Here is a 15,851-nt window from a genome sequence, read left to right as displayed (position 1 = left end):
CCCATGCTCCAGAATTTCTTACCCCTTTATTTGAAAAGGAAGGATGACCTAAAATATTGGTATGGTTTCAAGTCCATTCCTTGGAGAGAGTGTCATTTTATTTTGGTAGGAAAGTCACACACAGAGGTATATGACATGTAAGGAACTCAGGTTAAAAAAGTTAAACATAACTAGACCTCAGCAAGGAGATTTTGTAACTAGACAGATTAAAGGGCTGTTTTTTTCATCCATATATCAAATCGACCCTTGGTACTGATGTCATTATCCCAAAATAAATGCATCTTAAGAGAAATATCAAGTTTGCTCATGCAGGCTGAGCAAATGATTCAAGTAAAAATTCCTAAATTCGGAAAAACCTCTAGATAAACACAGAAATGTGTCTTGCTTTTGCTGACATGAATTTCAACCACCTGCACTTGTCTGGATTGAAATTTCAAACTTCACTTATCTAAATAAATCCTGAAATAATCCATTCTGCCTTTATTTAACTATGAGACAAATTCTTGGCAATCATTTTATTTCCTGAAGAGAAACAAAGCAGTTTTGTCTGTGACACCTAAACACCCATATTGTTCAACCTTCTATACAAAGTAACTGAATACTACTGTCTGTTAGATACTATCTTTTTGGAAGCAGAATGAAAACAGAGTAATTAGTTATATATCCAAGGAAAACCTTGCTTCTAAAGCACAGACAGACAATGGCTTCAACAGTTACTTAGACTGTAATTTCATTCTTGCCACCCAAAGGCGTAAAAAATTCAGTTTAAATCACACTGCATGTGATCACTACGATCAGAATGAATTTGACAAAAGCAACTGACGGAAATAAAGAGTTCTGAAAATTATTGATGCGTAACTGGTAAAAATGACCCAATTTTATTATAAATCTCTCTGGAAAGGACAGAATAACATGTTATTCACCATCAGTAATAATGTGTTTGTGAACTCTGCTCAGGTCTTCTGATATATTGTAAATTATAGCTAAACAAAACTCAGCTTTTAAATTGTAATATGAATCAAAGAATTCTGTTGTATTCTAGAGAGTATATTATGTACCAGCTTTCCACTGCTATCAAAATTATTTGAAACAGGAAAAAAAGCTACTGAATCACCAACTGCCCCTGGTAACTTGTGGCAAAACTCCTCTACTAAGGATTACAGTGTTTTACAATTGCACATCACACTTTGGTAGTTTACACCCAAAGCTCCTGAAAAATTTTACAAAGAATTTTCCGTATTGGAAATTTGATGCCCAGGGACTTTGCAAAGCGACTTGCAAAAGTCACATAAAGAGCTAAGGAAGATGCAAGCCTAGAGTGCACTAATCTGCTTTTCAGATATAAATCAGGAGTATTTCCCTTGGAGTAAAAACAGTGAAATAATATTCTCATTTATACCCATGAAGCCACGATTTCTCTTTTTGTGATCTGAGTCCAATTAAAAACATCTAAATTATCAGATTCCAAATAAAGCTTTGAAACGATACTTGTATTTTGGTAAAAGAAAATATAGCAGCATGTCAAGCCAACGAAAACCAGTATCACAGATATCAAAGTGGTCATCAAATCAGTTTAACTTTCTTGCTCATGGCTAAGTGTCTAAACTTAAAGAATTTAGCAGCTTTTAAGTTATTTACCTGAAAAACTTCAAGCTACTGTCACAAAGATTATTATTGTATATAATACCAAGAATTATTTTACAATAAATCTTCATGCAGAAGTTCTTCTACTTGCTGATTTAAGTCTTGAAGGTCACAATATGATTTTGTTAATATGGCTAATATTTGATACATTTTTATCACCATAAGGATGCTGTTTACAGTAAATCTAAGGCACAACAAATAAACCTTACTGTATCAGTGAGTTGTGTTAGCTAAACATCTACTTGCCATATGCAATACAACACATGACCAGTACAATACTGATCACTGCAAAGGAGTCAGGAGAGTGAGCAGACCACAACAAGACCTCTGCGTTGAAAAACTTCCTTAGGCAAATTTGCTCAGTACATTTGCAATTGTACGGAACTGCATGTGTTTATGCCACAAACATCATCCTCCCAGGAATCCTTTCACTAGTGGCAGCGTGACATTAGGCAATGCAGTCTTTGCACAAGTTACAGCATAAATTTTTGTTCAGAAGCCCCTTTACAGAGAGCTGTTTATCCTCTCACACTACCCAGCCTGTTTACTTAAATTACACAAAGTAATTCCCACTCCCTGCTATAATGCAGGGAACAAACCACGCACTTCAAGATCAATGATAGGAACAGCAAATTTGGCAACTCTCTGGCCTCGCGCCTACACTGTGGGAAATTAGATCAGATGTTCCCTACCATGACCAGCAGAGAAACCCTAGTCCCGAACAAGGAGATCAGGGTTTTCAGGCCAGAAGAGAGCGCAGAGACAGTCACAGAAATACTGCTGGAATATGATTCACAAGAAGTCATGATACAGTGGTCAAAAAGCCGCCTGTCTTGCCCCAAAATAAATTTTTGGCAAAATCCAGTAAGTTTTAAGTTAAAACATACCATTAACAAACATCTAACCATAGCCTTTTTGGAGTTTATAGAGAACTAACCAAAAAATTCTGTTCTGGAATAATAAAAGTTAAATAAAACATTGTTTCCAGGTTACCTAGGTTTTATTTTTTCTAAAACATGCAAAAAGGCAACCCTCTCAATTTATAAAGATCTCAAACAGTTTTATATCATATTCTCAGTAAAGCTTGTACTTAATTACAGCCAGTTTGTATATTACTGTAAGTGACCTTATCTGCACATAAAAAGAGAGATATACTATTTTACCCCATTATGGATAAAAGAAGACTGTAATAGATCATGTAAACTGCATTCTATGGTTCAGCAGTGTTATACTGAAAATAACCTGCTTCCAAATTGCTGGGAAGCACCATATATTAAAATTGTATATGGTGTAATCACACAGAAACATTAACATATAAAACTCCTATGAGTACCCCAAAATTTTTCAACAACATATGAATATATAATTTATATTTGGGCTCATATATTTAAAATATATTGACAATAAAGAAAAACTTAAAAAAAAACGTTACTCATGGCAGCACATATAGATACAGGTTTAGCATATAAGCAACTGTTACTCAGCTATAAAGTGCTAATGAAATCAATATGGCTAATTATTGGCAGAACAATGACAGAAGGTTCAAAGAAATAGTTAAAAATGTCATGGCCAAATTCTACTTTTGGATGCAAATGCACAGCAGTCATTCAAGAATGAGCACTGTACTGCACCTTGGGACAGATTTTTCTGCTTCTAAAAGAGTTATTAATTCACCTGAGCAAGAAATAACTAGAAAAAGTTATAAATTCAACTGAGGAGGAAATTTGGATTCACAGTAACTGGGGCAGAAGATATCACCTAATTAATACAATGTATTTTGTTGCATTTCCCCTTGCATTTTCCCCCCACAAAATATCTTCACTCTAGATATCTAAATATAATGAGCTCACCTGGACAGAGTGAAACTCTTTAGTTCTGGCATAACTTCCTGCAGAAAAAAATTAACATTAAAAAATGAACAGGACAATCAAAAAGTCAAGAAAACATTTCTTAGACTTACTTACAAGAACTGAACACTGTAGGTAATGTAATATAATGATACACTACCATATAAATGGTATAATACCATGAACACTACCTTTTAAAAACCACACAAAAAAGTTTTTTTTTTATCTCATTATTACAAAAATATGCATTTAGGAGATTAAAAAAAAGTAATAATCTTCCTCATTCATGATATCTAGCAAGAAAAACTGTCAACAGGACAGAAATTAATAATGAGTTCAAATTTGAAAATGATTGCTTAAGTACAACAGAACATGAATGGCTGATAAGGAAATATAAGATGAAATTTACAGACAGCAAAGAAATTTATCAATTTTGAAACAGTTTAACAAAATCCATTACATTCTTTTGAATTACAGCCATAAAAATAAGTTAGGAACACAAAACAACTACATATTCTTAAAAATCAATGACAGGACTGCAGGAATGACTGAAACACAAGCATATACTACCAAAATAATATATATTTCTTGAGGAAAAATATGGCAATGTTTTTAAAAAGTTAGAGTAAAAACACACATTACTTTGTAGAAGCAGGAACTAGAACTTTAATCTACCCATCATTATTAAAGCAAACAAAAAAGGAGGAGCTGTGTCAATTTGCCTAAAACAAAGAAGTTTAATAGAACTATAAATTTATATATGAATTCTTTGAGAAAAAAAAAAGATTAATGGGCACTTGTGGATAGCACAAAAATACAATGTTTAAGGAAAAGTTTACCTTACTTAATTACACTCAAGATTTTTTCACCATGAATTGCTGATTTATTTTGCTTTCAACATAGGTCTGACAGCTTACTGTTATTTCAACATTTACCATGTATCCCAGAGATTCTAGGGTAAAAGTACCAAATACCCAAGTATTCAATAAATACCAGTACTCCCATTATGCAAGTCTTAAAAACAAAACAAAACACAAAATTCAAGTTATTGCAAATAAATACCTTGCTATAACTTTATAAATATTTAAATAAAATTATGATAACTATAGGTTAGCCTCCTAAATATACAACTAAACTAACAAATCCATGGTCTTTTTTTTCTTTCAGAAAAGCAGTTCAGAAAGCCAGATTTATTTTTGGAAAGTTATGACTCCTACAGATTGCTTTTACGGTGAACTCAAAGCATACTATCCTCCGTTTCCAAATGTTTTGTACTAGCTATACATCTTTGGTTAGTTAATGAGTGGTAGAATTAAAACTGCCTCCCCCCNGAAAATGCACATGGGCTCTCAAATTGCAAAGGTCATGAGGTTTATGAGATCAGGAAATTCTCCTCAAATCTTTTCTCTTCCCAGAAAGCATATATGCGCTTCCCTCTTTCTAGAGCATTGCTTTTCAACCTGAAGGGCCTAAGAGTATTTGTAAAGGGCTAAGGAGAGGCAGGTAAAATAATGCAAATTCATACATCCTTCACAGCAAGAATGCATACAAAGTGTTTAAAGGCATCCACACCTCCACTGGAAAATTTAATGAAACTGTAAATTGAAAAAGTGGAGTCACTGCTCTAAAGACAGGATTTACTGTTCCTTAGTACAGTAGGTATATTGTAAGCCATGAGATGACCTACTCTATTCAAAGGCAAAGAGAACAGATTTCTGTTGTTTCCTTTAAACTGATGCTTAAGTACATTGGTGCATATTAAAACTGGGTTATATTTAACAGCACTTCAGCAGTGTGGTGATTTTTAGCCCATTTGCTTCCTTACTGTGCAACTGGTTATAAAGCGTTCTCAACCTGCTTTTCTCTCTTTCTCTCTCTCTCTTTTTTTTTTAAGAAATTTCTCAGGTAACCAACCAATTAATATCACCTGAACATTTCCTCTACTGTGACTCATGAAATAAGTATTACTGTTCAGCCCAAACTCCAATTCAGACAATATCACTACCAACACTTCTCAAATCATTTCAGAGAATAACGCATTCTTCCCTTCCTGCACTAAACTTTCTGTGTAGTAACACTGTAAGCCACTATGGCATGCATACATTTTACCTCACACTGTATTTCAGTAAAGTGACTATACGTAATTTGTGATAGATTTTGCCACATTGAGTGTTATAGGTGAAAGACTTAATATTAGAAGTAGAATGTCTATTTAATGTAATTTGGGAGAATTTTGACCACCTATTAACACTGCTCCTGCTACTATGGCATGCCAGGGTAGATTTACAGTTCAGAAAGCTTAACAAACCCTTGGCATAACTCGGAAAACTTTTTTTTTTTTTTTTTTTTTTTTTAACTCCAATACTACAAACAAAAATTTGATAACCCATGTTAGCACCAACAGAAGAAAGTAGCATTCTTACTTGGCTGATGTAAGTGGAATTTTTCCTTCTGCATTTACAATACTTCATTAAAAAAATAAATCTCAAAGCACTTTTATGAAATCCTCTCTTGTCAATCCATCACTAAGATGTTCTGGAAAGCTGGATGACGTACTTCAATAAACTTTTAAAAACATCTCTCATCACAATGTTTTCGTTAGCATAAGAAAGAAATGAAAAAGAGCATGAAGAGGGAAAAAAAAAGGAATTAAACATTTTCACCACTTGTCATTCTACAGTTAAGAGACTGTTGATATCTTTTCGTATAAAATCATACCTTTACAAGTGTAACCCATGGATGAGAAGTCACTTTATATTTGCCACATTTACATTAATACCCGTTGTGAAAAGGCCTCCTGAAAACAAATGATTAAGAAAGCTTTTTTTGTTCATTAGTTCTGCCATTTTTTGTGTTTGCTTCTGGCGATACGTAAATACTTTAACAAGCAAAGTATTCATAACAGCCTGATTGGTTCTAGGTTTTGGGGTTTTGGGTTTTTTTGGGTTCAAAACAAAAGGACAGCATGCTTTTATATTAACCTATTGCACAATAAATTACATTTCCATTAAAGTAATTCCACCACTAGACTGAATAGCTCTAGAGAACCCATTTTGGTCTGTTGGCTCAAGGACTCTAAGCCAGTATGTACAAATGTACTGAAAAAGCCTTGGAGAGAAAGCCTTCATGAGTAAACAATGCTTTAAAAACAAACAAACAAACAAACAAACCCCTCTGTAACAAAGTACAGTACAGCATACAGATGATATACTGTAATGGCTCCATATGGAGCTGTTACAGACAACAGTAATGCCTTTAAAATATTTATTATGGGCGTTTTTTTTAAACTGTAGTTAAAAAAAAATAAAAATCCCCATTGGATATTTAAAGCATAAAAACTACTTTAAAGGTTCTACCAACAAGTTGATTTATAATCAATAAAAATCAAGGAATGAACATTGCATCTGAGCAAGCACTCCATCCCAACCGTAACCATAGTGCGAGGTTACTGCAGCAACCTCTGGCCTGTGCTCACAGGGTTCCTGGGTCCGTGGGAGCACTAATGGCCATCCTGAGGAAGGCTGGAGCACTGCCACAGATTTCTAGCTTTCACTCTGAATTTCTCCCTTTGTGTACTTAGGTGAGAATGTTAACATTCTCACAATAGTTTTATATACGCAACAGAATGCAGACTTCTGTTATTAATCAGCCTTCTAAAAATATAAAAATATTTGATATTGTGAAAAGGTCTTTCAATCATACTTCAATTTTCACAGTTTTAATAAGGAATTCTAATTAGAACCATCACTTTAGGACTACGATGTATATTCAGTTGATTTCACGTAAATGGACAGTTAAAAACATATCTACTAAGATTAAATATAGTCAAATTGCAAAAACATACAATCTGACAATGTTGTCATGTGCTCTTTCAAAGAGTGCATAGGACGTATCTGCAGCAGTCAAAACAGTAATTTCTTTTGATGCAATCCCAGGCCGAAGCTGTAAACATTCCTAATTGCAGTTTCTTGGAAACTTTTTGTTCCCTTCAAGTTTTTATTAGTGAGTTGCACTGGGCTTTCCCCTGCCATTTTTTCCCATCAGTTACATACAGTATCATCATCCATCTTTAACTCCTCTGATTGTTCAAAACTACTCATAAGTACTTCTTCATTAGATTCAGCGTAGCAACCCTTCCCCTCCAGCGCACAATGCCAGCTCCCACACGCCACTGTCAGCGAGGCACCAACACATGATCTTGAGAAGCAGGCTGGTACAGAAGTCCACTATGCCTTAATGGGATTTCCTGCAGGCTTCGGATCATAACCGTACAGGAAAGTAGCTGCTATTACAAGAACGGCTCCGAAGAAAAAGACGCTAAATAGAATAGGGAAGAAAAGAAAAGGTTAGCTGTTTTTAGCTGATGAAATTTTATTAGGTAACACAATCCAAAATAAAGGATATTTTTTTCTATGAGAATATAATCAAGATAAGTTATATCTGTCCAATTTATAATGAATGATTTGCCTTATTTTCTTGGAGAATGATATAGGAAAAAATTGAAAGGAATTAACAAAATTGCATCCATGAACAAGCAAAATAATGTAATATTTTACTGACATATTCTGAAAATTAAACAAAAATCCAGTTTCATGAAGCAACTGCCAAAGGAATAATCAAACCAATATTATATTTCTTTCTTTTGACCAAAGCGATATGCAAAATGCAAGCTGAAGCTAAAGAAGCGCAACTACTGTGGCTACCTAACCATTTTTAATGTTTTATGTGCATTGTGTCAGAGTTATGTTTCCTTAGAAGTCTGAAGTTTGTGTCAAAACAAACCACTGCTTCCCAAAAACCAGTCTGCAAGTCAGTAAATCTTATTTTTTTGGCTAATATGACAGATACATAAATATTTATACAACAGAGATAATAAAAGCATCTTCCGTATTGAAACATAAGGGCCTTTCATGGTATTTAGATAACTACAGGTTTGAAATAAAATATCCAAGGTCATTAGACAATAAATACACATTTTAGAAAAGAACCCTGTTAAAAAGACATGCTAATATTCACAATTTGATTTTCTGAATCAAACACTAAAGAACAGTGGTGCGTTACGTGATAAGCCTTCAGAGAACACAGCTAACCTATTCCACGTTTCACTGCAACACATTTGAGCACGTAGGTACTTATATCTATTATCACAATCAGAAATGTTTGTTGAAAAAAAACAGGTAATGAGTTTGTTCAAATAAATTCAATGTGCATAAGCAACATAATAAAGATTAATTCTGATTAACAACTCATGTTAATCAAGTTTTATTAAATGAGACAGAGCCAAGTTTTGCATGCTGCTAGTTGGCTCCGTCTCATTTAATTATTTACCAATGTTTCCATGTTGATCATGTTTGCAGGGGCTAGCAAGTTACTTATTAATTTCCAACTGAACACAAAAAATTCTTAAACCACGTTCCATATTTGTTTTTGTTTAACAGGACAAGTGTAGACTACTTATAATCTAAAGTCTTAAGTCTAAAGCGTTCCTTTTTTTTTTTTTTTTTAGCTCCCAATAGTTGTTCTAATCCCTTTTTTTGAATGTTAAAATAAACTCCTGCAAACTTTGCAAATACTACTTTTAGATAGAAATAAGTTTCTTTGTATCAGAAATAAAACTAGTCAAAATTATTCAAAATATTTTTACACTTTGAGTATGCGTAGCGTATGTAGGGCCATTATAAGCAACAGTAGGTCCTATCAATGTATCTGAAAGTAGGCACATTGCTTTTAAACTCCATACATTAACACGCACTGCCAAAATAAAAGTCATCATTCCAGAATCTATCAATGTATAAAACAGCAGTGCACATAGCTACTAAAATCAGATTCACAAAATGTCAGGTTACAGTGTGCTGGGCCTGGAACCATATACTATTTTTCTCTCTTTCTTGGTTAAATATTTTAATTATTAAATATGGTATTGGCTTTAGAAAGAAAAAATTGTCTTTGGACTACCAGACATCCCTGAGCAACTAATCCCTGTGGTATAATTTCCACGTTTGTCCGACTGCAATTATCTCTTTCAGAGACTGTTTTGAGATTGGATAAAAAGCCATACAAAAAGATTATCCTCCCTATCGCTGTTCAGCCATAACGCATCTTGTGATGAGATGAGTTATGGAAGATATGTCCATTTAGAGGACAAGGAGGAAATCAGAGATGGGCAATCCCTTTTTCACAGCCTTATCCAGAAGAGCCAGCAGGGGGGAGCCTGGTTCAAAGCGTAGAGCCATACCAACCTCAGCCACCTATCAGACCTAAAGAGAAGTGGCTTCATCATAAAAGCAAAGTAAGACCCAGAGAACAAAAAAGGGGAGACAGGGTGAAAACAGGGTTAGAACAAGGCCAACTAGAACAGAGAAAAGTACAAGCTGAACAAGCTGAGGGAGAATGGGTAGAAAGGAAAAAAGATTTCGGTACATTAAAGAACAAATGGTTAAAAAAAAAAAAAAAAAAAAGAAGAGAAAGGAAAAGTGAACTAAAACACAGAAGCAGTAAGAGAGTGGTTCACTAAAAACTGAGAGGAGATGTTCAGTTATTCCTGACCTGTGGAGGACTGGATTTTAGAGAAAACTAAACCTTGCCATCTGTACTGCAAAATTTAAGCATAAAAGTTTAGTTTTATAATATGCCATAATTTATGTGAAGGTTTAATCTAAGCCTTTTATGAAGTGTAGCTTGGATTGTTTTTATTTATTTTTGCACTTGTATCTGGTAAGCATTGAATTTTCAATACTTTTTTTTTTCCCCAGTACACATGGAAAATAATTCTTACCTTGTAGGGACAAAATCTTGCAGCCAGAAATAGGAAATCAGTGTTGACAGTATAATAGAGAGAGATGTTGCAAACCCCTTTAAAATGTTGTCTGCATATTTTATAACAGCAGCAATCACAAGGCCTCCAAGTGCCTGAAAAAGATTGAGGTTCAGATTTGCAACCCTATAATTTCAATGAGAGCATCTATTTTAACAACATGCACTTACTTTAGGAAAAGCTTCTGTCTGTCTCTAGGAGCATTACAGGTGTTACAGATATGCACTGTTGAAGGTAACTATTGGAGAAGCTCTTCATTCTCCAACAGAGAAATCATTGATCATATTACCAACATAAAATTAGTGGAAAATGCTTATATACATATTTTTAGCCACAGAAGCAAGAACACAGATTTTATTAGTGTTTTTTTTTAATATTACAAAAGAAATAATATTACACACTTTTATTTTGCACAGTACTTAATCATAATAATTATTCAAAATTTTCCAGACTTTTATTTATTTAGAGATTTATTCTAATAGTGATGGACCAGACTTTTGACTATAGAATTCTCAGTAGCTTTAAGGGCAAACATTAGTTTCACCTGTCATTTATAGAAGAACAAATCCCAAGTGTCTTCAACAGAAACATGTGATTTTAAGAATCTTACCTGTAGAACAACAACTATCCAAGTGAGTTTATTATATCCTTGAAAAAATCCATTCTTTGACAGTTGTTCTCCATCATAAATATATACACCCATCAATCCAAATATGCTACCAAAAAATCCTGAAAGTGAAAGATTGATTGATTCAAAAGCTGCAGATGAAAAAACATGCAAACAGGTTCCTTGTCATCAAGGCCTGCTCACCTATGTAAAATTTTAAAATAGAACTGACATTTGTAACACCACCACGTTTAAATGCAATCAATGTTCAGAGAGAAATTCTCTTTTAAAAATAAGTTTCCATACTTATAACAGCTTTGATTGTTTCATTAGGACATTGTTATAGACTTATCTTACATTGCTTCCTACTGGAATGGGATGATTTTTGTTTATGGTATATAGTCAAATTCACTTAAACACAGTTTCAGTTCTCCTGAAACTAGTCATGACCATAGGCTGAAGTCACAGTATATTCTGGAGAGAAAAATGGGGTAAGATTTCAGAGGAGGAGATGGTCACTGACACAGCAAGAGAGGGACTTACAAGTCTGCTAGTTCAGACAGGGATCTGGGAAGTGGGATTCCTCAGATCCAGTCTCTGGCACAATGAATGTTTACTAGTAGACTTAACCTTGTCAAAAAAAGAAATTGAGCTAAGGTGAAGTTTACTTGGTGAGAAGGGTGCTCTTCTAGAAGATGGGAAACTGGTTCTAATCCCCTCAGGCTCCTCCACGGTTGATGGAGGCTCTAACCCTGAGCAGGAAGAGGGGGGGAAACGTCTATGACTCTGAACTTCTGTGAAAAGCTAACCTCTATTTTCACTGTATTTCTTTGCATCTGAAAAGAAGGACATTGTTTTGAGCTAAATAAAACCTTTCACTTGACATGAAACAAATTTGTCTGCAGACAAAATAAGAAAACTTACATTTGATTCAAAGTAAACCGATTGCTTTTACTTTCTGATTAATATGCTAAACTCAAAAGAAATCAATTATTCACAGATCTCTAATATGAAATATTGGTATGCATTAACAATTCCGTATGAAGACAATTTTCCAAAAACTATTCAAATAATTGTTTTTCAATTTATTCTGCAGGAATTCTGAAGGATATGGACATGAAAATCAGGTTAGATGTATGTTTTTGTTGTTTGTGCTTTAATAAAAGCTCTATTTAAAAGCTCTTGCTTATGACAGACTTGCTCCTGAATGATATATTGTCTTGAATGGGTAGCTGTATTTTGCACTTGCAGAAAGGAGACATTAAAGTATTTTTGAAACTGTGATCTCATATTTTAAATATTTTCTAAAAGCTGCATCGAGAAATCCTCTACGAAATATGACAAAATTCTTTTCATTTCTCAACTGAAAGCAAACCTAATAGGAAACAGATTCTACTAAATTCTGTATTGAGGCAAATAAAGATGACTGAAAGAGTAAAAAATGTTTTTCTAAAAAAAAAAAAAAATTCAAGTGATCTGATTCTCACTACTATCACATTTATGTCTTCATACCCTACGACCCCAGTTACACACTACCTTAGGCAGTTTATGTTAAGGGTCAATCTGTTTTGATCTCACTGTTTTCACAAAGCAATTATTGGAACATTCAACATATCACCAGGCCAACCGTCAAACTGGTAAACCCATTTGATTTCATACATATTTTTGTGCACTGTAGAAAAGAAGTCTGAAGAGTGTTTTATAAGAGATCATTGATTTTTCATCGATTATGAACATTTATTTGGAAATTGTTTCAGATATCTGCACTACCATGTGTCAAAGTGTTTTTAGCATGGAAATTCAGAACAATAATAGTCAATAATAGTTGTCAGCCTCTCTCCAAAGCTATATGGACTGGCAGCCCATATTTGAAACAAGCAAGGATTGATGCTTGGGTTTTGCTTTTCACCTGTTCCAAATTCAAAGCCATTCAAATTATACGGCAAACAGGTACAGGGGCTGTAGAAAGAGGGGAGCATAAAGGGTTCTGTTCAGATACGGGAGTGAGGGTAGCTGGCCCTGGCTAGGCAGGGTGGAAATGGCCACAGCAGCGTGAGGCCAAGCAGAAGTAGGGCTCCCAGCGCAAATACACTCTCTCTGTTCCTGCTCTTGGCTTTCCTTGGCAACAGATTTTACATTATAGCTCCAAGCCAGCACCAAATCCTGCCTCAAATCCTGGACCAAGCCCAGCCACCTGTCCTTCCATGCCTCCAGACATTCCCTAGCATATCCTTTCCTGATGTATCCCTAACACCCTGTTCAAGAAACCTTAGTTTAAATACACACAATTTCAATGAATATTAGCAGTTAGTAAGTAGAGGTTTGGATTCCCTCCTCTACCCTCAAGTTTCAAAACATTACAGACATGTAAGTGAAACCATTCATAATTAAAATACAGCAACAGGAAAAAAAGGGGAAAAAATATTGCTTTTTGACATTTTGATCAAGAGTCTGTACCAAGGTGTTAGGAAGTTCAAATTCTGCCAAAAGCATTTATTTAAATATACAATAAATATAATTATTGCCTACAGGGAAAGACTAGAGGGAATCCATTCGAGGAAGAAGGGCAACTCCAACAATCGGTTATGCAAAAGAGGAACAAAAAAATATATATATATTGCTGTTGTGGGATTTCCAACCCCATAAATTGGACAAGATTGCTTTAAGGTGAGCAAAAGCCCATTCAAGAAAAGGGACCAATTCTGCCACCATTAATGTCTAGGTCTTCTAGACCCAGAACTACAAGTAGAAGATATTTACTTATCAGTAAGTGCATAGTAGGTAAGGCTATTAGAACAGTACAGCCCTGACATTTGTACTGAAATAATCACAAGCCGTTACCTCAGCTTTATTTATACATGAAGCACAGAGTGTTTTTTCTAGTTTGTATTAAAAATGCCAACCTATAAAAACTGTCTACCAGGTATAAGAGAAAAAAAAAACATTAAAATGTCTCAAAATACTGATTTAGAAACATATTTTGATTTAATGCTCCTGCATTTTCCAAAAAATGGTCAGATGAATTGCCAGTGCTTTTGAAATCTATGGAAGAAAAAACTGAATTAATACTATTGCATATATATCGATATACACATACATACATATATACACACACACACACAATATAAATATGAATTAATTTAAATGAGTTCGTTTAAAAGACAAGCATTTTTAAATACAAAGGATGCATAAAATCCTGCATAAGACACATTCTATAGTGCATTTTAAATACAAATTCAATGACCCGATTCTGTAAGAAATTACAAATACTCAACCAACTTAAATCAAGAACTAGGTTGAGATCAAAAAGCAATTCTTACAATTCCAGCTAGCAGAGTTTACAATACTCTTATTCCAAGCTTAAAACCCCCCCYGCATTTATGCAGAACACTGAAATGTTTTTGATATTTTTATAGATGTTTTCTACACATTTATCTTAATTCTTCTGAATGCAATATTGCTCTAAGAGATGACTAAATTCAAACTTACCAAGCTGAATGTTTCTGATCCACACAGACTGTTTAGTTTCCTTTAAAATTTTCTCAAAATAAACCCCAGCAAATCCACTAGAAAAGCATGCTATAAGAACTGCCATCAGGCCTACAAACTGAGATCCTGCTGAATGCTCCTTAGCAGCTGTTGCTTGAGAGTCTGAAGGCCACTGGATGCAAAAACAGTTATACAAACTTCACTCATACAATTAAGTCATGAGCATTTATAAAATGCAAGATTGTTTTCTAGCAATAGTAACAGTTAATAAATACAGACAATCATATGCTAGTACAGTTTTATATTTTGCACTGTACATATTTTAAAGAACTACAAAGCCACAATTTTTCTTTCTACATTTTAGTAGGGAGTAAAATTGGGCCTTAACTGAGAGAATTCCCATTAACTTACACAGGCTCAGGATTTTATCCAACATGTTTTATAAACTGGCACTGTTTCTTAGTCCCAGGATGACTTTTATCCTGGTGATGCACAGTGACTGACTTTTGCCATTTGAAAGTTACCCACTTGTTCTCTACAGAAATATAGGCACATTCAGAAAACCACTGTCATTTGAAAGAGTCTCTCTTCAGTGATTATGCAGAGAACTAAAATAAACTGAATTTTGGGAAGCTAAATCTCACCATATACCTAATGCTTGCAGAGTAAAATGCAATGCTGTGGACAAAAACATACTGAAGAGTTGTTAAGTACTATCAGAATTTTTGGTTCCGAATTTTGTAATTATTAAATTTTAAAATTATTTAAAATTTAATTTGGAGAATTTAAGTTTTAAATAAAAATTTCTAGGATATGCTAAAAATTCTTAGAACAGTCTCTATTCTCATGATCCTGCTCTCCGAAAAGTACAAACTGCTGTACCTGTATCAATTTAGAACAGAGGCCACATTTGCCTCTTGAACAGGGCCAAATGAATTTGCCAGGCTGAAAATATGTCACAAGACAAGCAGCAGGCCTGTGCTGGCACAGAAGGTCTGGGAATCCAAATCCTTGACATCAGAAGTGTGCTAGTAAATACTGCTATCTCTGTGATTGTCAGGTTGCTCTGGATGCCGTCTCGTTCTACAGTAGAGCACTGGGACCACAAAGAGGTGTCACCTTTTGCCTGTGAGCCTCATCTGGCAATCTCTAGCCTTGGCCAGTTGTGATTTGTAACTCCTGGACATACATTGGTTTTGGTGTGCAGCTGGAAGAATCAGGAACTGTACAGTCATTATAGAAATCCACATGCCTTGAATAAACACATTAAATAAATACAAACCACCTGTTAATATTTACCTGCACAAATGCCACTCCTGTCATCAAGATTACTAATGAAAGCCACTGGTATACACCCAGTTTCTTGCTTAACATGGACACAGAAAACAATGCTGTGGTAAGAATTTTAAGTTGATATGTAACCTGAAAAAAAAAAAAAAAACCACCCACA

At 34.5% G+C, this 15,851-nt stretch overlaps 2 protein-coding genes across 5 annotated transcripts in view; both read right to left on the bottom strand.

The window, feature by feature from the left end:
* Positions 1-6,733, bottom strand: part of MFSD14A (major facilitator superfamily domain containing 14A) — a 23,505-nt gene extending 16,772 nt beyond the window's left edge. The window contains exons 1-2 of the mRNA XM_026067296.1: positions 5,915-6,733; positions 3,495-3,532 (exon numbers count right to left, since the gene is read on the bottom strand). Of these exons, the coding sequence (XP_025923081.1) occupies positions 3,495-3,532; positions 5,915-5,948 (72 nt within the window). The 5' untranslated portion in view covers positions 5,949-6,733. The remainder of the gene's footprint in view (positions 1-3,494; positions 3,533-5,914) is intronic.
* Positions 5,389-15,851, bottom strand: part of SLC35A3 (solute carrier family 35 member A3) — a 23,901-nt gene continuing 13,438 nt past the window's right edge. For 3 of the 4 annotated variants that reach the window (XM_026067302.1, XM_026067301.1, XM_026067300.1), the window contains exons 4-8: positions 15,701-15,823; positions 14,402-14,573; positions 10,916-11,034; positions 10,267-10,400; positions 5,389-7,808 (exon numbers count right to left, since the gene is read on the bottom strand). In XM_026067302.1, the coding sequence (XP_025923087.1) occupies positions 7,718-7,808; positions 10,267-10,400; positions 10,916-11,034; positions 14,402-14,573; positions 15,701-15,823 (639 nt within the window). In that variant the 3' untranslated portion in view covers positions 5,389-7,717. Of the gene's footprint in view, positions 7,809-10,266; positions 10,401-10,915; positions 11,035-13,753; positions 13,955-14,401; positions 14,574-15,700; positions 15,824-15,851 lie in introns of those variants that run through there. The other variant, XR_003253750.1, reaches the window with a different exon arrangement.

Source organism: Apteryx rowi, unplaced genomic scaffold, assembly GCF_003343035.1.
Source record: "Apteryx rowi isolate R43461 unplaced genomic scaffold, aptRow1 scaffold_258, whole genome shotgun sequence".
NCBI classification, from domain to species: domain Eukaryota; kingdom Metazoa; phylum Chordata; class Aves; order Apterygiformes; family Apterygidae; genus Apteryx; species Apteryx rowi.
This window is presented reverse-complemented; position numbering and strand designations above follow the sequence as displayed.